Source organism: Antechinus flavipes, chromosome 3 (assembly GCF_016432865.1).
Source record: "Antechinus flavipes isolate AdamAnt ecotype Samford, QLD, Australia chromosome 3, AdamAnt_v2, whole genome shotgun sequence".
Lineage (NCBI taxonomy): Eukaryota > Metazoa > Chordata > Mammalia > Dasyuromorphia > Dasyuridae > Antechinus > Antechinus flavipes.
In genome coordinates this window covers 625,366,564-625,390,846 of record NC_067400.1, presented here as the reverse complement: position 1 = coordinate 625,390,846, position 24,283 = coordinate 625,366,564, and the positions used below count along the sequence as shown (strand labels likewise).

Below are 24,283 nucleotides of genomic sequence, written 5' to 3'. Positions count from 1 at the left end.
GACATGTTCCCATTGTTTTCTCCATGGAATACTGGTAAACTTCTTGGGGACTGGGATAGTTTTCTTTTATCTTTGTGTAGCCAGAGCCAACAGTGTGTCTGTCACGACAAATGCTTGTTGGTTAATTCTAATCCAAATCTTTCTTCTGAGAACAAATGTTATACTTTTGCCCCATCTCATTTTGACATTAATAGAGCAGGAAAATGATTAGTACAGAACCCAGGGGTCTCTTAGCCTTGGGACCCTAGAGAGGCGGAAGGATCTCTGAAAGAGCTGCAGTGATAGCTTCGTCTCTTTCACACCACTTAGTCAAATCAATGAGCATTTATCAATCCTCCTCTGTGCCTGGCATTGTGCTAAGTGCTGGGGACATGGGGACAGGTGCCAGGAGCTCAGTCCAATGGAGGCAACAACTCACAACTGTGTAAACAAGATTATCAGCAGCATCCACGGGAGGTAATTTCCGTAAATTATATAGTTCTTAATGTTGCCAAGGTTACCTTGCTCTTGAACCTGACATCCACTCACTTTTGAAGTCAGGTAGTTTTATTACCATCTATTCCACGTCTTTTTAGAACAGCATGAATTATGTAGGGAGTGCTTTGCTAAGATCTCGCCAGCTCCCTCACTAGTGTTCCCCACATCTACTCATTTGCTCATTTTGCTGGCAAAAAGGAAAGTGAATTCTGTTATAACCTATTTCTTTGAAAGATTTTAATTTTTGGTGTATTTTATTTTTCCATCACTTTTATTTCCGAGCTTCTCTGCTCCCCCTTTCCATTACATTGTAATTCTTGTGTATATTGTTTTCCCAATTCTGGATTAGCTCATATAAAGCTTGTCATGTTTTGTAGAATTCTTCATGGCCATAATTTTTAACGGTGCAGGGGAATTCTATTAAATTATGATCCCTACTAATGCTCCTTCTATCTTGTATTAAGATGCCCAAGGTTATTTTCAGATGACTCTATCAGCAGGTTATCTCATATCAAAGTAGAATTCTAGCTTCAAGAGGCTCTTAGATAAAATATTCAGGGCAGGAATAGGCACAGGGCAGAATGGGAGGTAGAGCTCTTACTTTGGCTGAAATAGATTTCCTTCAATTAAATCTGTGTTCCCCTATAGGTGACTTTTCTTGAGGTCATTGGACCCCACTTCTGAAATAAAAATTCAGGTATTCTATTCTTTTCAAAACTGTTATTTCCCGTTTTTAGGAAAGATTTATGTTCTTGAAGATACCTTCATTCATGTGAATTCAGATGGATGATCACTTTCAGGGGTTTGACCTTAGGGTGGAAACTTCTCATTTCTTTAGGCAGCAGCATATAGCTGAGATGTTGTGGTAGGGAGAGGGTACCAGTGGATCACCCTATTATTCTACTTATTACCTTTCTAACATTCCACATCATGACGGTTCTCTGGCCGTCATTTATATATGTTATCTTTTGCCCCCAACATTTTGTTCATATTTTTTTTTCATATCCCAACCCATTCTTGATGAAATTCCATTATCTTTATGATTTTCATCATCCTCTTTCTCTAGATGTTTAGTAATTTTGGTTCAAACTTGTGATTTCTCTGGTGAGAGAATTGGCAGCAAGGAAACCCCCTCGAGCAACACAAATAAGTAATTTATAGTCTCAGAGTTTCTGTGGCAAACCAAATCAATCTAAATTTATTTCCTACTATGTCTCAGTCACTGTGCCAAGCGATGTGCCTGTCCTGAAGGAACTTAAAATGTAAAAGCGGGGCGGGGGGGGGGGGAGTAACACAAGTAATTGGGAAAGGAGAGAATGAAGAGGGAGACCAGGCAGGGCAGCAGTCACAGAGGGGAGTGAGCCCCCCAAATCCAGCTCTTGCCTCTAGAAAGAAAATCATTGGGAGGGTTTGATTCTCCATCTTCCAGAGGGGAGAAGAAGGTGAGGGAAGTGAAGGCTGGAGTTTGCAGCAAGGTACTAAGATTAGAGATGATGAGAGCATACCTTGGGGGGGGGGGGCGTCCCGTTCCATGGGCAGCAGATGCAGAATGGACTTGCTCATGTTCACTCAGCCAGGAACATGTCAGAAGGGGAGCTCAAGGCCGGCTTGGCTCTCTATCCATTATTAGCCTCTCAGACCACTAATCCCCTTTTGCATTCTCTTTTCTAGAATTTTCTTGGGAATGGAAGCCAAACCCTTATTGTTTGCTGACTCTATTCTCTGTGACACACGGCTGCTATTCCTCATGCTTTTTCCCTACCAAAGTGACAACAGTATCAGCACTCTAGCATGTAGAGCACCTGGACTAGGTAGGTGACTTGCAACTCACTAAAGGAAGGTCTTGCCTTTTCATTATAATAGTCGCGGCCCTTATTACTTTTTTTTTTTTCCTCTTTTCTTGCAGATCATGCTCTTTAGCAGAAAAGTCAACGAATATTTGGCAGATCTTTATTCTCTGTTGTCATTTTATTCCACACAAGCTTAGAGCTTCAGTGCCTCTTTTTCCAATAAAGCTTAAAAAGCCAATTCTTCTTTTCTGTCCTTAAGGGTTCTTAAGTTTAGCTTAACCAGTTTAGCTCATTCTTGGTCTTAATTTTTCTTTCAGCCTTTATAATACTTTTTGTATTCATCTGTTATTTGACCTTGTATCAATGTCCCTTAAAAAAAAAATAACAACAACCCAAAGTTGGTTCCTTTGTTCTGCATCTATATCAATCTCTTCAAAGAACTGACCTTCTTTCTCATTAGAACTGTCTTCCTGGGCCTCTTAAGAATCTCCTCCTTGAGTTTCTTTTGGTTTCTACTTATCCAAATGAAAGTTAGGGCTAGTAACGAAAGCTCAAAGTTATATTCTGCTTTAAGATTTACAAGGCACTTTACAAATCTCATTTGATCATGATATTTTAGGGCTTTTGGTATCAGTTCATTTTGCAGATGAGAAAACTAAGGCAGAGGAGGATAATGGCTTGCCCTAGGTTGAAGTATCTGACACTGAGTGTAAGTTTGGGTCTCTCTGATTCCAGATCTAGTGCACTGGACCACCTGGCCACCTTTCTCTGAACCCAGGTGAAATCTGGGTCCCACAGTCCAGAGGGATACAGTAGCACATGATGGGCTTTCTTCGACTTCTCAAAACTCTAGGCAGTTACTTTATCTCAGAGCTGCCATCGCTCCCATCCTAGTAATCAGCTGTTCCATTAGTGAGAACCAGAGCCTTTTCCCTGCCTTCTTTGGCTTCCACTCCACCATTCTTCTTCCTGCCTCTCCTTCTTTCTATGGCACTACTATGCTCCCTATTCCCAGCCCATTTTGATCAATGATTGGTCAATAGTGGAGCCACGATTTAAATTCTGGACCATGTTTTCTTAAAAACAAAATGTATCTAAAAACAGGAGAACAAATAAACTACTCACAACAAATCTGAAGCAAATTGTACAACGAACAGATTTTTAAAGAAATCTAAAACAAGGTTTAACAAGTAAAAACAAAAGCATAGCATCTCTTCTGATACAAAACATGGTACACATTACCCACTGTATAATCATGCGACTTAGGTTCACATTGTTGATTGTCCATAGTGGTAACAACTCTGTATTTCAACATACTCAAATATCCTAAATAAAACTATTTTGAACATAGTACTTCTTGACTACTATGTTAAAAAATAAATAAGGATATAACTCAGATATTCGCTCATTTGACTGGCTCCATCTGAGTATGGAGGTACAGAAGAGCTTTAACAGAGACAGAGAAAGCCAAAGGCAACATTTACTTTATCGGTTTTCCAAAATAAGATATTGGGACAACAACTAGTAACATGAAGATAGAGATCACAAAATCTTATTTACTACATAAGCACATAATTTTGAATTTAGGTGGAGGGGTGACTTTTTATAGATAACTCACAGAAAAAAGACAATTCTACACAAGAAATTGAACACATTTTCTACAATGTCTTAATTTTGCAGCCATGGTCCGTAGAAATTCTTCATGGTTTACTTGACCAGCGTGGCCCAGATTGATTCCCTTACCCTTTCATCACACTATTCACCTCTTTCCAAGATCTGGTATCACAAGATAAAGTTTTGCTGTACCAGTTAGACTTTTTTCCTCATCAAACATTTGAATGTTTCCCTAATTTTTTTTCCATTTTTTTTCCTTCCATCATTATCAGAAATTCTACAAAACCAATGGTAAGCAAAGAATATATATTAGGAACTCAGTTTAATACACAAAGTTTCTTCTTTTTTGCTATGAAATATTTTACTTAAATTTATAAGAAAATTCAAAAACATAAACCAGTTGTGATTATATCAACATCTACCCTCATTAATCATATCCTATAATACAGCTGCTGTGAATTCTGCCCAAGTGATCCCCTTATACCCAATCATCCATGTCAAATAATGAAATATCTTCCATTTCTACAACTTGCTCTTGTGACTGTTGAGCAACAAGCATAAGTTGTTCAGATCCTGTGGTAATCATTTCCTAACCGGCTGTCCTAATTCTTGCCTATCTTGCCTATCTCCTCTCCAAATAATCTTGTCTTGCTGCACAAATACCGAACAGAGTGTATCTATCTTCTACTCAAATGCATTCAGTGAATGCTCACTATTTGTTGAATCACTGATTCTGACATTTGAGGTCATTTACAACTGGGTTCCAACCTGTTTTATCCAATCTAATTTTATCTTGCCTCCCTTTTTGCATCCCACAATCCCACCAAACTGAATTAAATTCCAGGATCCATTCTTATTTTGTATTTTTGTACCTGCATAACTGGGATCCCCACCATTCTCAACCATGGAATGAAATTTCTCCTTGTTCCCCTCTATGTCCACCTGTTCAAGTATTACTTTCCTTCAAGACTCAATTCAGACAAAAGCTTTTCTATGAAGCTTAATAATAGCTAGCATTTATACATTAGACAGTTTGCAAAGCATTTTACAAGTATAGTCTCATTTGATCCTCACAATAACCCTGTGAGGTAGGCGCTATTATGATCCCCATTTTACAGTTGAGGAAACTGAGGCAGACAAGTTGGGTGACTTGTCCACTTAGTATTTAAGGAAAGATTTGAAGTTAGGTCTTCCTGACTTCAGCCTCAGTACCTTATCCACTGCCCTGTAGAAAGTTATCTCTGATTCTCTCTCCTAATCCAGTGAAAGTGATCTCTCTCCTCCAAGCTTTTTTAGCATTTTGCCTCTCATTTGTATAAGCAATTTGTCCTTTTACACCTGTTATTTTCCTAGAAGTCTCTCTGAATCCAGGACCTATGTCATATATTTCTCTTGGTATCATTAGCCCTTAAAATAATGCCTTGAATCTTGTAGGTCCTTAATAAATGTAAGGTGAATTTAATTATTTATTGGACCATATGAAAGGGAAAAGATTTGTTTCACTACTTTCAAATGAATACTGCAATGATAGAGAAAGGAGAATATAGACAATGATTAGCTGACTAACATGGCATCAGGCAATGGAGTTTGACTTTTGGCATGCTGATTGCAGGAAGGATGGATGGAGTGCACCTAGCAAGAACTAATACCAGGATCATAAAGAACGGATTTTGGGGAAATCTTCATTTGCTACCAAGGAGTCTGGTCAAAAAATGGAGAAAGGGAGAGGGTAAGCAAAGTCCCTACGAACAATTTTTAAACTAGAAACTATAAAAAAGCAACTTAAGTGTGATGGAATAAATGAAAAAACAAAAGAGTAGTAGTAGAGGTGTTCAGTAATGCTAAAAAGCAAATATTTGGGCAAAGATAAAGAAAAGACAGAGCTATCTAGAGGAAGGCAACAAGTATGGTGAATGGCGTTAATTTTATGCTATTTGAGAATCCACTGAAGTAATCAGAGATGTCAAGATAGCTAAATTTAAAAGACTAGACTTTACGACAAGAAGACCTGGGTTCAAATCTTGCTTCTGACACATATTAATTTTTATCACCAAGGACAAGTCACTTACCCCTCTCCACAGCCCCAAGCCGCCCTAGGACTGTAATCTATAGCTCATTTGCTAATGCGCACTTTCAGTTCAGGAGTTTTCCACACTAATGAAATCAGAGGTCAGGACAACTATTAGTGGTTAAGCCATCAGCTAAATTGATAGAAACACAGAAAGACACATACAGATATAGAGACCGAGACAGAAATGGAGATAGAGACAGAGATATAAAGAGACCGAGACAGAGAAACAAAGGCAGAGACAGAGAGATCAAATAGCCACAATGAAACTAGTCAATGTAAATTCATAATGAATGGACAAAATATTATCAGAAACTATTACACACAATGAAGATGCTAAAAAGACTAAAAATTTAAAGAAAATGAATCATCTCCAAAAAATATAAATTAATCTTATTGTCCCCCCCCAAATAATAGAGGTGCCAGATAATCCACTCTCACATACTGAAGTTAAATGAGCCATAAATGAGCTATGAAACAAAAACTGGTCTGAATGGATAACAAGTGAATTCTAAAAAAAATTTTTAAAGAGTAATTTAAAAACTTTTCTGAATAATAAAGAAGGCACTCTAACAATCTCATTTTATTAGACAAAAATGATCCTGCTACCCAAACCAAGAAGGGATAAAGCAGAGAAAACAAAACACCTAAAAATGTTTAAATAACATTGAACAGACACTGCAATCATATATCCCCAAACTACTCATTATATTCTAGTTGGATTTATACCAGGGACACAATGAAACATTAGGAAACCATCATATCTATAGAATGTTTTTAGCATGAATTTTCTGATATATAATAAGTCATCTTATCTATTTGAAGGCCTTCGCATATTTATCACACCCATCTTTTGTATGAATGTTTGAGTTCACAGATGATTTATAGCACTCAAGTTGTTGCTACTGCTTTCCTTCACTGCAGTTATAGATTTCTTTTCACTATGGGTTTTTTTGATTAAGGTTTGGGTTGTTGAATGCTTAAAAATCACATTTACTGTATTCATATGGTTTCTCTTTAGTGTGAATAATTTGATAATAAAATTATATTTCATATGCTTTCATTTACAGATTCTCTTTGATATAAATTATTTTATACTTTTTTAAGATTTTAGCCATTGATGTAGGATTTCCCATATTCAATATACTCAGTTTTTTTCTAATAAAATTTCTCTGATGACATGGGATATCCTACGACCAAATGTTCTCCCACATTCATTACATTCATAAGGTTTTTATGTAGTATGAGTCTTCTGATGATAAAAAAAGGATGTCCTACGACTGAAGGTTTTTCCACATTCACTGCATTCAAAGGGTTTTGCTCCAGTATGAATTCTCTGATGTTCGCTCAGTCTTTCTTTCCGGGCAAAGGCTTTTCCACATTCATTACATTCATAGGGTATCACTCCGGTATGAATTCTCTGATGTTCACTAAGTCTTTCCTTCCGCGTAAAGGCTTTCCCACACTGCTTGCATTCAAATGGTTTCTCTCCAGTATGAATTTTCATGTGTTCATTGAGCTGTCCACTTTGTGTGAAGGCTTTGCCACACTGACTACACTCAAAGGGTTTCTCTCCAGTGTGAATTTTCTGATGTTCACCAAGTCGTCCCTTATGTGTGAAGGCCTTCCCACAGTGACTGCATCTGAAAGGTTTTAAGCCAGAATGAATTCTCATATGTTCAGTCAGCTGTCCACTTTGAGTGAAGGATTTTCCACACTCTGCACATCGGTGAGGTTTCTCGCCAGTATGGATCTTCAGATGCTCAGTAAGTCGTGCCTTCACTATGAAACCTTTCCCACACTGAACACACTCATAGGGTCTCTCTCCAGTATGGATTTTCAGATGCTCATTAAGGCGTCCTTTCAGTGTGAAGGCTTTCCCACAGTGATCACATTCGTAGGGTTTAACTCCAGTATGGATTTTCTGATGCCCATTCAGTAGTGCCTTCTTTATAAAAGCTTTCCCACACTGATTACATTTATAAGGTTTCTCCCCTGTATGAACTTTTAGATGGTCAAAAAGGTGTGACTTTTGGATGAAACCTTTCCCACATTCACTACATTTGTGGGGTTTATCTGCTGAATGAATTTTCTTATGATCAGTAAGTCGCCCTTTTCCTGAGAAAGCTTTTCCACATTCATGACACTTGTAAGGTTTTTCTCCAGTATGGATTTTTTGATGTTCACGAAGCTGTCCCCTCTGTCTGAAGGCTTTCCCGCAGAGTTTACATTCATAGGGCTTCTCTCCAGTGTGAACATTCTGATGTTCAAGCAGCGTGCCCTTCTGTATGAAGGCCTTCCCACATTCATTACACTCATAGGGCTTGTCTCCTGTATGAACTTTCTGGTGTTCATTAAGCCGTCCTCTCCCGGTAAAGGCTTTGCCACATTCATGACATTTGTAAGGCTTCTTTCCTGTATGAACTTTCTGATGTTCATTAAGTCTTCCCTTTGCCGTGAAGGTCCTCCCACATTCATCACACTCAAAGGGTTTCTCTCCCTTATGGATTTTCTTATGTTCAGAAAGTCCTGTGCTTCGTGTGAAGGTTTTTCCACATTCATTACATCGGTTGCGTTTGTCTTTAGAATGGCTTCTCTGGAGTTCAGTCTGGTGTTTCCTGGGCATGTTGTCATCCTTCCCACATTTGTTATCTTTCCCAAGTCTTTCTTCATTACGCCTTTCATGGTTTGGAGTAGAATCTGTGTGGTTACTCAGAGTTGGCTTATCATTATTATACTTGGAAATATTCTTCCCAAAGGAGATTTTGCTGTGTTTAATTAGTTCTGAAAGCTGTTTGAAGAAGCTTTCTCTAGATATATCACATTTATGGACACTTTTCCTCCCTGGAACTGTGTTGGACTGTCGTGAAGAAGACACCGGGCTGCATTTTTTCTCCGATGTATGGTTGCTATGGGCCTTTGGCTCATTGAAATTTTTGTCGTGATCTAATACTTCCTTCTTGATTGGTTTTTCCAGCTTTTCCTTCTTTATCTCTGGCTTGCTAATATTGCCTCCAGAAACTTTTCTAAGCTTTGAATCCTGTGAATCATAAACTTTTCTAAGCTTTGAATCCTGTGAATCATAAACTTTTTTAAGCTTTGCATCCTGTGAATCATAAACTTTTCTAGGCTTTGAATCCTGTGAATCATAAACTTTTCTAGGCTTTGAATCCTGTGAATCATAAACTTTTCTAAGCTTTGAATCCGGTGAATCATAAACTTTTCTAGGCTTCGAATCCGGTGAATCATAAACTTTTCTAGGCTTCGAATCCGGTGAATCATAAACTTTTCTAGGCTTCGAATCCGGTGAATCATAAACTTTTCTAGGCTTCGAATCCTGTGAATCATAAACTTTTCTAGACTTTGAATCCTGTGAATCACCAACTTTTCTAAGCTTTGAATCCTGTGAATCATAAACTTTTCGAGGTTTGGAATCCTGTGAATCACCAACTTTTCTAAGCTTTGAATCCTGTGAATCATAAACTTTTCTAGATTTTGAATCCTGTGAATCACCAACTTTTCTATGCTTTGAATCCTGTGAATCATAAACTTTTCTATGCTTTGAATCCTGTGAATCACCAACTTTTCTAACCTTTGAATCCTGTGAATCATAAACTTTTCTAGACTTTGAATCCTGTGAATCACAAACTTTTCTAGGCTTTGACTCCTGTGAATCATAAACTTTTCTAGACTTTGAATCCTGTGAATCATAAACTTTTCTAGACTTTGAATCTTGTGAATCATAAACTTTTCTATGCTTGGAATCCTGTGAATCATAAGCTTTTCTAGACTTTGAATCCTGTGAATCATGAACTTTTCTAGACTTTGAATCCTGTGAATCATCTTTTGCAAATTTTATCTTAGAGGATACTCTCACACAGATATCCTGCTTTGGAGTTGACACCTTGGTCCCACGGTCAGTCTTATGATGAAAGGAATCTGAAAAAAAATCCCCCCCAAACATGAATATTTATTGTTTGCTATAGGAGGAGAAAGGGAAATGCTTTACAGTATGTTATCCAATCTGTCTCTTTTATCAAGGATAATGATGCACAATCTCGAGGTTGCATATATTAAAAGGACTTCTTAGCAGAGAATGAGACAGTAGAGGAAGAGATTAAAAATAAGTAAAAGAATAGGGATAATGAGATTGCCTGGCAGCAGTGAGGACCCCGTTGAGATTGCATAACATAAGTTTATAGTGCCTTGCCCAGTGTAAAATGGAAAGGTGTCTGGGAAGAGAGTGGATTTCCTTTCCCTGGAGTATCTGAGCCAATGATGGATGACTTAGAAGACTCCACAGTACCTTTCCAACCCAAATTCTGAGATGAGAATTGAGGAATCAAGGAAGAAAGGAAAAAGGGCAGTGAGATGGTGTCGTAGCCAGAGCCAGAGCAGGAGTCAGGGATACCTGAGTTTGAATCCAGCCCTCAGACATTAGCTATGACACCCCGGGCAATTCACTTAACCTAATTTTCTTCAATTTCCTCATCTATAAATAAAACTATAGAAAGAAATGGCCAACTACTCCAATAATTTTTGCCAAGAAAACTTCAAATGGGGTCACAAAGGGTCAGATATGACTGAATAACAAAAAGGAAAAAAAAAAAGGGAAATGAATGAAACAAATCATTCTATAGCACCTACTATGTGCCAGGAACTGTGCTAAGTGGTTTTTTTTTTTAAATAAATATCATCTCATTTAATTCTCACAACCCTGGGAGGTAGGTGCTATTACTAGCCCCATTTTACAGTTGAGGAAACTAAGGCAAAATGGCTCAATGACTTGGCTAGGGTAACCTGGCTTGTGAATGTCTGAGGCTTGATTTGAATTCAAGTCTTCTAACTCCAGGCCCAGAGCGGCAGAACGATTTGCTGAAAGCTCTATGAGGACCCTCATGCTAGACTGTCTTGGATTTTCTCTAGCACTCTTTGTAGTCTTTGAAGAGCACTAAGTGACTGATTATCTCCATGTGCTGACACCTGGCTGGGCTGCCGCTTACAAGAACTTATATTTGCCAAGTCCTCTCCTTCTCATTTTGTTATTTGTTTTCAAGATTCATCTTTAAAAAAAACATTTTGAGTTCCCTCCTCCCTACAGTCCTTCACCAATTCAATGAGAAGCCAACAGTATAACATATATTTCCATAATAGCTATGTCACAAAAAAGCAAGAGAAATACAGAAAATGAGAATATGATCCTTATTTGCAGTGAGAATTAATCAGTTCTCTCTCTGAAGGTGGATGGCATTCACCATGAGTCTTGGACCATTGTACTAGCAGTCAAGCTTTCTACAGTTGGTCATCATTTCAATATTGCTATTATTGTGCACTATGCTTTCCCGCTTCCGCTCACTTCCCCCTGCTTCAGCTCATAGAAGTTTCCCCAGGTTTTTCTGAAACCATCCACTTGGTTATTTTTTGTGCTATTCCATTAAACTCATATACTACAGCTTGTTCAGCCATTCCCCCCACTGATGGGCAGTTCCTCAACTTCCAGTTGTTTGCCACCACTAAAAGAACTGCTCTGAATGTTGTTGCCCATGTAGATCCTGTCCCTTCCTCTCTGATCTCTGGGTACAGACAGACCCAGGAGTGGTCCTGCTGGGGCAGGGTGTGCACAGTGCTTGCCCAGCCGCGGCTCGCTCACTCACCCACCTTTTGGGTTGTGGGACGTTGGAGTCCATGGTACTTCTCCTTGCTCTAGCCGGGCGATCACATCTGGTTTAACGGACTGAAGCCCTGTTTGTAGAGAAAAGAAATGGAAAGGTAATGGAGAAAGACAGCCATCTCAGCCTGCAAAGCCTGCCTGATTTAAAATGAGAGCATGCTGGGAAGACCAAAGGGTGACATAAAGGACCTGCCCTGGAGAATACTCTAGTTCATATTCCCAGGAAGTATGGTGGGGAGAGAAGGGATGGGCCGCAGACCTGATTGGGTTGAAAGAAAAGGAGATCATTTTAACTCACTTCTTGGTGGGGAGGAAGGGTTCTGTTAATGTTTTGAGGGAGCTGCCCCAAAACTTTAAGGGAGATATTTTGAGCTGAAGCTATAGCCTCAGCACAGCAAAGATGCTGGTTCTCAGCTGGGCAAGGAAGAGATATTTCTCCTATGAACAGGGGTCGGACACCTTGGGTTTGGGCTCTGAAGCACGCAGGCACCTTCCTCCATTATTGACTCATCCTGAATTTCAAGCCAAGATTCAGACCTTCCCCTCTTCCCTCAGCCCTAACCGGAGCCCTTAGGAAGTGAGAAGATAAAGACTTTCATCGCAATGGACAAGTAGAAAGGGGCCCTTACCCAGGGAGACTAGGTTCTTATAGTTCTCCAGCATCACATCCCTGTACAGTTCCTTCTGAGCAGGTTTCAGCTGTTTCCACTCAGACCGGGAGAAGTCCACAGACACATCTTTGAAGGTCACCAATCCCTGAAACATCCACATATTCCTGATGGCTTTGGAGCCATTCACTAACGGGCACCACAGAGGAGCCCAAGTTGGTGGGAGGGAGAAAGAACAGTCCTCCCACCAAGGAGGGTTTCTGAGTTATCAATGTCAAGTGGCCGCTGAAAACCTAAGGATGAGGGGCCCCACTTCAGCAAGCACATCCAGAGCTGTTTTACCAAGTAAGCTCAACCTTAAAATTCATCCCCAAAACACGGCCAAGGAGCCACGTGCTCACCCGAAACCTCCCAAGTAGAGTTAATATCAACAAGTCGTGGTTTATAATAAAGCAAGATTAACAACAATATTCAATTCCAAATATTGACTGTCCAATAGCTTTAATTAAAATAACAGTCATTATTCTTGCCAGAGATGTTGTAAAGCTCGAATGAGATAATGGATGTGAATCCTTAGGGTAAATCTTAAGGGTGCTAGATAATTCCAATTACCATCATTATTATCATTATCATAGGGACAGCAGGCCTTCAGAGACTTTACTCCCTTCTACTGCATTAACTGAGCTTAAGCAGGGTTTATGGAGCAAAACGGGAGTACGGTGGGCAAAATGTAACCACCAGGTAAATATTTAATTCTCCAAGAGAAAAAAATTTCAATTTAATCTGCATTATTAACACTTTTTTCAAGTCTAGCCAATCAAGCAAACAAAAATCACGTCCTGACTTGTAGCGAATACAGATTTCTGAGGCTTGTGCTGAAAATGTAACAATCTGTGGCAAACTTGTTATAAGCCTTGTGCCAGTCTTGTTCTGGGCACAGTTACTTCAAAGCAGATAAGGCCCTAAACAAGTTGTGAAAGAAAGCAACAATTCTGGACTGGAGGAGTCCCACAGTGATCTTCCAGTCATTCTCTAGGGGTGCTCCCAATATAGAGGAAAGGATGGAAACTCTAACGCCAGCCAGCATGGAGGGCAGGGAGAATGGGCCAGCGATGGGCATGGAGCCCTGTGCCTCCTGGTAGTCTGGAACATCAGAGAAGATCAAGTCTTCTTTTGCAAGATGGGAGGTGGGTTTCAAAGGACAAAGAAGAGACTTTGACGAGGCAGAGGGAACCCTCATACAGGTAGGAGATGGCCTGTGGCCAATGGGCAGAACCTTGGAGAGTTCTCCAAGAGATCGCCCAGGAGCTCTCCAGCCCCCGGCCACAAGAAGCTGCTCCTTTGCAGCTGGGGACAAGCTTTTCACCTGCTTTCAGCATAACTCCATCCTTCGAAAGGGGAGGGACCATGAGGAAGGCAACTGCTCTCAGGACTGTGGTTCTCCCCAGCGGCCCACCCAGCGAACAGCTACGAAGCCTCTGAGAAGCGGGTCACTGAGGACACCCAACAAACTGAGGCAGCTCCTGCTCTCCCGGCACTCACCTTCTCCCGGAAGGGCCAAGAGAATAGACCATATTCCCTGATAAATAAATATTAGTGAGATAATCATCCCAGAATTACAGGCTTAGAAGATGTTCAATGCCCTATCTCGCTCTACTGACTGAGAAACCCCAAGAATTTGGAACGGTTTACCAGAACAAGCCAAGTTTCCTGGGAGAGAACAGGGGAGCTTGGAGTTTTGGGTGAACCTTGCTCAGATCTGGAGCCAAGATAAAGGAACGTGAGAAGGACGTTCTCTCAGTGACACCATGAAATTCATTAGAAAATGAACCCACTTACCTGAAATTTGGCCAAATGAGCTGTAATGGATGCTCTCTTCTTATGACTTCTTCTCCTATGATCTTCCTTCATGGTCTGGTCTTGAGAAGGTGGAACTAGCAACAGAGAAAGGAATCATGAGGGAACAATCCTTTCCCACATCCAGCGGACTCCCCAGGTTATAGATCTTTACACACCAGCTAGCTCTGATTCCCCTAGAGAATCTCTAGGGAATAGGAGCTGGACCTGAGATTTCATTGGCATTGGGAGCTCTATCTCTACCAGTATCTTCTTTTCCTCTTAGTCTTATTTATTTGTTACATTTTGAGTTCTGAGCTGTCTCCCTCCCTCCCAATTTTTCATTAGAGAAGGTAAACACTTGATACTGGTATCTATCTATCTATCTATCTATCTGTATGTATGTATACACGAGGAACCATACAGTATATACTTCCATCATTGGTACTTTCTCAGGAAATGGAGAACATCTTCCTTCCTAAGTCCCTCATAATGGATTCAGATATTCCCATCCCTCAGAATACCTTAGTCACTGACAGTTACTCTTCAAACAGTAAGGCTATTTTCTTGGTTTTGCTCATTTTGCTCCGCATTACTTCATATAAGTCTTTCCATGGTTTTCTAAAACCAACCTGCTCATCATTTGTTACAGCCCAGTAGCATTCCATCACAACCACACACCGTGACTTTTTCAACCATTCCCCAATTAATGGGCACTCCACAATTTCAATCCCTCTAGTCATTTACTATATCTAATCTAGTCTGTAGTCATTTACTATATCTAATCTATTGATCTACCATTCTATTTCTTAACCACTAGTAGATAGTTTTGAGAATTATCAACTTACAAAACACCATTTTCAACAAGGGAAAAGCCAAATGATGATGTCAGGACAAGATAGCAGAAAACTTTTGGAGACAAGGATTCCAAGAACAGGCCTGATAATAGTACTATGCTCCTTTCTCTCCTCCTGGGAACAGATAGCATGTTTTTATGTGGAGCAGAGTTGGAGAAAAGTCGTCTGGGATGGGATATATAGATACACTATCAAAGGCACTCACCATTCACATTCATTGAATTAGGGAGATTATCCCTCTCCTACTGTATCTACACAGAGTAGGAGCAATAGGGTGGTTCTGGGATAATAATGCCATTTTATTGAATGAACTATTTCCCTGAGACTCTCCTGATTATGGGCTGCATTTAAGGGAGACCCTACAGAATTGAAGGGAGCCTCAGGCTGTGGAAATGGAACTCATGTAGCCATCAGAACGTCCAGAAAAGACCACGCTGCTGCCATAAGCTGATATTAGAACTCTAACATGACAAAATATAGCTAATGACATATTCTACACATGTTCCCCTCTCCTCAACCACATGTGATCCATTAACAAGTTTCCTTCTGCAGAAAAGATCAGGGATAGAGAGAAAGGACACACATATTCAAAAAAATATTTAAAGCAGATATTTTGTAGTGGCAAGGAACTAAAAACGGAGGGAGTCCCCATCAATTTGGGTATGGTTGAATGAGTTATGGCATATAAATGTCATGGGATAGCATTTGCACTGTAAGAAATGAGCAAGAGAGTGATTGCAGAGAAACCTACAAAGACACGTGTGAACTGGTCCAGAGGGCAGGAAGCAGAATCATCTCTATACCATGAGGACCACAAGATAAAGATAAACAATTGTGAAAGATCTGGTGACACGGATCAAGGTAATGATCACCCACGAGTCTGAAGGCGGCTTGGGCCTTCCATGCAGTATCATAAATTCTTGCTATCTCCATTTTTATTACGGGCACAGATGAAAACACAAATGGCTAAATGATTATGTTGAATTTCTAAAACTCAAGATCTTCAAAAATAAAGATAGTTAACATGTATTAGCATTTATTGGTGTGCAAAACACCTTTCACACATCATCTCATTTGATTTTTAACAACTTTAAGAGGGAGATATCTTAAGGATTATGTTTTGGGATGGAAACTGGGATTAGAGAAATTACCTGTCTTGCCCAAGGTCATGTAGCCAACTGTCAAAAGCAGAATTTGAATCTAGATCTCTTCTGATTTAAATCCAGCAAATCTGTCACTGTACTGTCTTGTTTCTCATAACATTAGAGTAATGGACTGACTATCCTAAAATGCAATTTAAAAAGGATGATCAACCTTCATTAAATACTGCATGTGAAGGCAATCTGGTGGTTTTAAGATTTAGTTATCATTATTATTATAATTATTATTTATAATATTGATTTAATACTTTAAGGTTTGCAAAACGCTTTACAATATTATCTCATTTTAACTTCACAATAGTGATTAGTGGCTGTTATTATTTCCATTTTACATATGGCAAAACTGAGACAGGTTAAGTGACTTGATAAGTCTCTGAAGATGGATTTGAACTCAGTACTCTAGCTTTTTAGTGGGCAGTTAGTTCAGTAGCAACTGACAATAAGCTTCTCACAGGAAGGCTCAGAAAGGGAGTCATCTGCCCGGCTTCATCGTGGTCCCACTTTTCAGGAAGACCACGGGTCAATCCCAAGAGCATGACCACACTGGGGAGGGAAGGAGACCTCAGTGAGATGTACTTGCTCCTCCTGAGCAGCCTCCCACCTTGTGCAGATGAAGGGGGACCTTCTACTTCTCACCTTTCTCCGTGTGTATCTTTGCCCTCTTTGCGCTTTTACTGGACATCTTCCCCCAGCATCCACTTTCCTCCAAGCTGGGAGAATCTGAGACCACTCCCACGCAGGGACGGCTCCTCAGTTCTGAGGACTGTCTCACAAGGGCTGCACCTCTTCTCCCCGAATTTTCTCTATACTTTCCTGCAGAACTGGAACCTGGGAGCCAAAGCCAAATCATGATTCAGTAACCATCCATCAAGCCATGAACAAAATCATTTCTTGTACTCAGTGGGCTGACATTCTGCCACATCAACATAATTATTTAAATCAATTCATTTACTCAATGCCATACTATTTAAACTACTGAAGGTTTACTTTACAAAGTGAAAAAAAAAACTATTAAAAAGTTCATCTTGAGGAACAAAAGAAGACTCTCAAGAACATGACTGACAACTGAAGAACAAATTAAACACCAAAACAACGTTCTGAAAATCAAAGGAGAGATGGAAAAAAATTAGTAAAAACAATAACACACAAACCCACTGAAATCATGAATAAAACTAATGGGTGTGTTCTAAAAAAACCTAATGAAATAGATAAACCATTGGTTAATTGGATTAAAAAAGAAAGAAAACCAAATTACACTTTCAAAAATGAAGAGTGAATGCATCATCAACAAAGATGAAATAAAAGCAATTAACTGGAGGCTATTTTGCCCAATTACATGCTGATAAAACAGACAATCTAAGCAAAATCAATGAATATTTACAAAAACATAAATTTCTCCAATTAACAGAAGAGGAAATAGAATACTTAAACCTATCTTGGAAAAAGAAATTGAACAAGTCATAAATGAGCTTTCTAAGGAAAAATCTAAGGATCAAATGAATCCAATTACAACATTATGAACCCATTAACAACCAAACTTTTAAGGAACAATTAATTTCAATACTACATGAACTATGTCAAAAAAATAGGAAAAAAGTCCTGCCAAATTCCTTTTATAATATAAATACAAGTGATACTTAAACTAGGGAGAGAAAAAACAAAAAGAAAACTAGAGACCAATTTCCTTAATGAATATTGATGCAAAGATTTAAATTAAATAGTAGCAAAGAGAGTATAGCAATGTGCAACAAAGATCATACACTATAACCAGTTGAAATTTATAGGAAGAATGGAGGCTTGATTTGGCATTAGAAAAACTATAAGCAAAACTGATTGTTTCAATAAGAAAATCAACAAATCATATGATCCCATCAGTAAATGCAGAAAAACTTTTAACAAAATACAAGTTTCATTTCAATTAAAAACACTAGAAAACACAAAAATGAATGAAGTTTTCTTAAAATTATAAGTAGTGTTCTCCACAGTAACTATTATTTGTAATTGGAATAAATTAGAAGCCTTCCCTATGAGATCAGAGGTGAATGAAGCAAACATACTCACTATCATCATTTTTCAATATTATACCAGAAATGCTAGCAATAAAACAAAGAAAAATTGAAGGAATAAGAATAGGCAACAAAGAAGTAATATTATGGCTCTTTGCAGATAATAAGATGGTCTACGTTGAGAACCTTAAAGAATCATCTAAAAATTAGTTGAAACAGTTAACAACATTAACAAAATTGTAGGATACAAAATAACAACACATGGATCATCAGCATTTCCATATTTTACCAATGAAATCCGGCAGGAAGAAATAAAAAGAGAAATTCCATTAAGATAACTGCATACAGTATAAAATATTTAGGAGACTGCCTTCTGACTCACAGGAAATATATAAACACAATTACAATACACTTTTCACACAAACATGTATCTAAAAAAAATTGGAAAAATAATAATAGCTCATAGGTGAGGTGAGCTAATTTAATAAAAATGATGATTCTATCTAAATTAATTTGTTTATTAAGCATAATGCCACTCAAACTACCAAAGAATTATTTTGTAGAGCTAGAAAAAAATAACAGGATGTGAGAAAACATTGGAGTAGGTTGGTAAATTTCAAGCTCTTCAGATTCTTCCCCTTCTTTTCTCCCCTCCCCCCCTCCCCAAATAAAACAAATTTGTGCCTCAGGGCCAACAGACTGGTGAAAAATCAAGGAGACTTGGAATAGCACAGGGTCCTCCTGGACAAACCAACAAGGGCTAAAGAAAGGCCTTAGGCTGCGAATTAAGTGAATTTAAATGAAGTGCAAACAGCGCTGGGCTAGTTGCAAAGAAACAGCAAATGGGGAGCCCTAGGGCTAACTAGATGTGGCTGGAGCCCCAGCAGGAACCACAAAAACTTTCACTTCCTAGACAGTTTGTGGAGTGGGGGTCTGAGTCTGGGAAGATAGAGGGAACCTCCACTGATTGGGAACACCATAGATGCATACTCTTGGAACAGGAAAGACAGGGGTTCATCTTCAGAGGAAGACACTGAAGTAAAAAAAGTTTCTACCCCCCAAAGTAATGTGAAATGACTCACTGCTCAGAAAAATGTATAGAAGGACTCAAAAAAGAATTCAGAAACCAAATGAGAGACATTGAGGAAAAATTAAACTAAACTAAGTAAATAAAAAACATCCAAGAAAACCAAGATTATTTTTAAAAAGCTAACCAACTAGACAAGCAGATACAATCTTCGACAATTAGAATTGGGCAAGGGGAAGCCAGTGAAGTTAAGAGAGACTAAGAAATAACAAAACAGATTATAAAGAATGAAAAAAATAAAATAAAACGATGTCAAACATCTTATTTTAAAAAAAGATCTAGAGAACAGATCAAGAAGAGAAAATATAAGAATAATTGGATTGCTTGAAAGTTGTGACCAAAAAAAAAAGGGGGGGGGGGGCACTGACAAAATAATGCAAGAAATAATACAAGAAAATTTTCCTGGAGTGGAAATGAGGGGAAAATAGAAATAGAAAAAACCCACCAATTACTACCTCAACAAGATCCTTTGTGGGAAACACATAAGAATATTACTGCCAAATTTTGAAATCCCCAGATCAAAGAGAAAAATTTGCAAGATATAAGGAAAAAACCAAAACAAACAATTCAAACACACTGGCGTTCCAATTAGAATTATACAGGATTTATCAGCAGCCACAATGCAAGACTGCAGAATCCTGGAAACATACCTACCGACAATCAAAAGAACTAAGCTTGCAGCCAAAAATATCATATTCAGAAAAATTATCTCTAATAATGAACTAGAGAAAATGGACATTCAATGAATTTGCAGATTTTCAGGACTTTCTGCCAACCAAACCCGAACTTAATAGAAAATTTAACCTATAAGAGCCAATATCAGAGATCAGTTTCAAGGAACTCAACATGGACAAATGATTTATGGTTTTTTTTTTTCCACTTGTATAGCATATGTTTAAAATTGACATCAACAATAAGGCAGCTCAAAAGAAGGATTGAGGAAGAGTTAAGGTAAAAACAGTAATTGTCATACAAATGAGGTGCAGAGGAAGAATAGACACATAGGCATTAAAGGGAGAAAGAGGGCTCCTAGTTCTGAAAACCTACTCACATCAGGAATGGGTTAAAAGAAGCAACATTACATATATATTATGAAGGGTATAGCACCCTCCAGAATCTATAAAGAAATAAGGGGGGAAGGATGGGCAGAGAGGGAAGCAAAGAATGGGGGAAGAAGACAAGGGAGGATCCATGGGTGGGGGAAGTTAAGTAATAGCTAGACAAGTTAGGAGAAGAATTTAATCAGTCAGCGGAAATGGGAAAGATGTGTATATGTATATGTATGTGCATTTATATATCTACATATGTATACATAAATACATCCTTTCTTAACTAAAGCCTGCTTGGGGGTGGGGATTTTGGGGAATAACAATAAAGTCAAAAAGGTATACAACAGAGAACAGTTTACAAGGAGGTAAAGAAAAATGGACACTCGTGAATAAAATTTCTTCTACTATTGTATATACCTTCTTGAATTAGTAATTTGCTGTTACGTATTTTGAATCCTCCCTAATGTTATGCTAGGCACAAGACTGTTCTCTATTGTTTTGTTGCATTTTGTTTTGTATTCCTTTTCTGTTTTTTTTTTCTTATTCTGTTTCTCTAAATAAATTTGAAATACCTCAAAAGAAAAAAATAATAAAACTTCATCTGGAAGAAAAAAAAAAGACAAAAATATGAAGGGAATCACTTAAAAAAAAGTTAAAGAAGGTAGCCTAACAATCAGATTTCAAATGACATTCCTAAGCAATAATCATCAGAACAATATGATACTCAATAAGAAGCAGAGTTCCTGATCAAGGGAATATATTAAGTACATAAAGACCATTGTATCTATTGTTCTAATTGGGGAGAGGGGCAAGAATACATGATTTTATAAAAACTGTAAAGCAGTCTGGTGGAAATCAGGCACAGACAAACATCACAACCCACCACAATAAAGTCAAAATTATCACATGATTTAGATATAAAAGGTGATATGATAATTAAATCAGGGAGAACAGGAAAATTAGCTACTAGATCTATGGATAATGGAAGAGTTTATAACCAAACAAAAGAAGAGAAAATCTACTTATCCCCTTTACAGAGGAAGTTAAATGAATTAATTTTGATTCTACGAAATTAAAAATATTCTTACACAAGTAAAACTAATGCAGCCAAAAGTAGAAGGAAAACAGAAAACTGGGAAATACAATTTATAGCAAGTTTATCTGATAAAGGCCTCATTCCTCAAATATATATAAAACGGATTCAAATTTATAAAAATAACATCATTTTCAATTGATAAATGGGCAAAGGATATGAACAAGACAAAATCAAAGCTATCAACAGTCACACTGAAAATGCTCAAAATCACTAATGACTAGAGAAATGCACATTAAAACAATTCTGAGGTACCAGCTCATACCCATCAGATTGCTAACAGGACAGCAAAGGAAAATGACAAACGCTGAGGGAGATGTGTAAAAATAGGGACAACAGTAATGTACTATTGGTGGAGTTGTGAACTGCTTCAACCATTCTAGAGAACACTTTGAAAGCTGTGCTCAAAAGGCAATACCACTGAACATACTTTTTAATCCAGCAATATCCTTATTCCTCAGAATAACCCTCAGAAATCAAAGAAAAAGGAAAAGGACTTATCTGTGTAAAAATACTTATCACAGCTCTTTGTGTGGTGGCAAAGAATTTGAAAATGAGAGGATGTCTACCAATTAGGGAATGGTTGAACATTATAGATCAACAACAATATTACAATGAGTTATCAACTGTTAAACTCGGCTACTCTTCTCAACACAATGATCCAAGACAATTCCAACCAAGTCTGGGTGAAAAATACAGAGAGAATGAGCACAGTACAGATTGAAGCATATTTTTTTCCTTGCCTTTTTTGTTTTTAAACATGGCTAATATGCAAAGGTATTTTAACATGACTTCACATATATCCCATCGCTCACATCTTCTCAGTGAGTGGGAGAGGGACTGGAAGGAGGGAGAGAATTTAGAATTCAAAATCTAAAAAATAAACGTTAAAAACCAAACAAACAAGAACATAATGGACTATTATTGTCCTGTAAAAATTACTACATAAAAATAGAGAGAAACATGGAAGGCCCTCCATGGACTGATGAAGGAATTAGATTCAAGATAATATTACCGTGATTACCAGACTGTCTGTGGAAGAATCTGTACCTCAAAATGAAGAATGAAGGTTGAAGAATTTCAAAGAACAAATATGACTCTCAGGAAAAGGATAAGAGAAGGTACCTCCCTTGACTTCTCTGCAATGGTCTAATCAAACCTTAAGTATTCCACAATACCTGTTTTACCTGCCTGCATGGCTGTTGAACAAATTGTTCTCATCCGCTCATTTCACCAGGGGAAGTCTTCCTCCCACTTCCCCCCAGGCAACTGGGGTCAAGTGACTTCCTTAGGGTGACCCAGCTAGGAATTGTTAAGTGTCTGAGTACCAGCGCTGGTACTCTGTGCCAACTAGCTGTCCCTAGGAGAAGTCTTTATATACTTGGGGTATACACCCCTCTATCTCACCACAGAGTTTGAGACCCTTTAGTTACCTTCAGGTTTAGCCCTTCTGCTGAAATGGTTTCCTGGGGTGCTTCTTGCAACCACAGGTGAGAGTCAGGTGGCAGGTGGACAACCAAGGTGGAAAGCAGCCCTCTCTAGGGCTCAGCCGCCTTCACACCAGAGGTACTAGTGTCCAGCACTAGTCCTGAAGTCAGGAGGACCTGAGTTCAAATACGACCCCAAACACCTAACAAGTCACTTAATCCCAAATGTCTTGCAAAAAAAAAATCCCCCCAAATTGCACACACATAAAAACATATACACATATATGTATGTATATGTTTATATAGGCATATGTATATAATACATGCTTTTGGGGATGTTTTTAAGTTCAGAATAAAGAAATACATTGCTTGTAGACAACTAAAGATCATCTTAATGTATTGTAAATTCTAACTCAGTGGTTATGTGACGGCCCCAAAGGGCAGTGCTGCCTTGGGGTGCAGGCTTGCAAGGGGGGGGCGCCCATTCTAGAAAAAAGAAGGCGATGAGTCCCTGTTCTCATCAGCCCTCCTCTGGAGCACTGTGTTTTAGGCCATGGTTGGAACAGACCAAGTTATTTCACACTTGGGACTATTTCCATAGCTGCTGAGGCGTCTGCCTGCTCTTTCTGTCCATCCTCCTTTGAGCCTCTAACGTGATCTTCCTAAAGTGTAGCTCGGACTCCATCCCCGCTCTAATCAATAGTGACTCCCTACTGCCTCTAGGACCAAATAGAATTTTTTTTTTTTCTGTTGGGCGTCCAAAGCTCTGCATGACCTGGCCCTCTCCTGCCCTTCCAGTCTCCGTCAGTCTAGTGCGGGGCTGGCTGTTCCCTGAGCAAGACCCCCCATCTCGGTTCCCTGCCTTTTGACTGACTGGGACACTCCTCCTCGTCCTCCACTCTGATTGGCTTCCATTGGTCTCCATTCAAAATCCCATCCTCTACGGGAAGCCTTCCCCAAGCTTCCTTAACGCCAGGGCCTTCCCTCCGTTCATTATCTCCTATCCTGCACATCCCTCGCTTTGTGGAAACATGCATGTGAGAATGTGAGCTCCTTGGGGTTGGGGTTTTTACCTTTCTTTGTGCTCAGCTCAGTTCTTAGCACAGTAAATACTTGCTGCGAAACGCTTATCGACTGAAAAAAGACAAACGCAATCTTAGGAGTCTGCGTCAAAATGACAACATTTAGCCTCGCTTGGTTCCAACGACATAAACGGAGAGAAATAAAAGTAGGAGGCGATAGCCAAGAAAGAGACTGGATAGAAACGGAACCCAGGAGAGATCACGGCAATAGGCCGGGGAGAGAGGCTGGATCCGAGATTTCATCGGCGCAGGGTGAGGGAGCTCCCTCTATTTGACCGTTTCCTCTCGGTATAACTAGTGCAACTAGAATGTTCGGGGTAAGTGACTTGCTCAGGGTGATACGGATTTTCCTGGCATTATAGAAACGTGAGCCAGAGAGCACTCCCTCCCTGGTCTGAGAGATGAGGTAATGGACCCTGCGATGACCAGATCTGCCACTCATCAGACGCTACTGGTGG

At 39.0% G+C, this 24,283-nt stretch overlaps 1 protein-coding gene across 2 annotated transcripts in view; it reads right to left on the bottom strand.

Moving 5' to 3' along the window:
* The window catches only part of LOC127556637 (zinc finger protein 140-like), a 31,186-nt gene that overhangs the window by 5,707 nt on the left and 1,196 nt on the right, over nt 1-24,283 (bottom strand). Inside the window, exons 2-6 of one of the 2 annotated variants that reach the window (XM_051989905.1) lie at nt 16,718-16,909; nt 14,068-14,162; nt 12,250-12,376; nt 11,608-11,691; nt 9,821-9,888 (exon numbers count right to left, since the gene is read on the bottom strand). In XM_051989905.1, the coding sequence (XP_051845865.1) occupies nt 9,821-9,888; nt 11,608-11,691; nt 12,250-12,376; nt 14,068-14,162; nt 16,718-16,763 (420 nt within the window). In that variant the 5' untranslated portion in view covers nt 16,764-16,909. Of the gene's footprint in view, nt 1-9,820; nt 9,889-11,607; nt 11,692-12,249; nt 12,377-14,067; nt 14,163-16,717; nt 17,177-24,283 lie in introns of those variants that run through there. The other variant, XM_051989904.1, reaches the window with a different exon arrangement.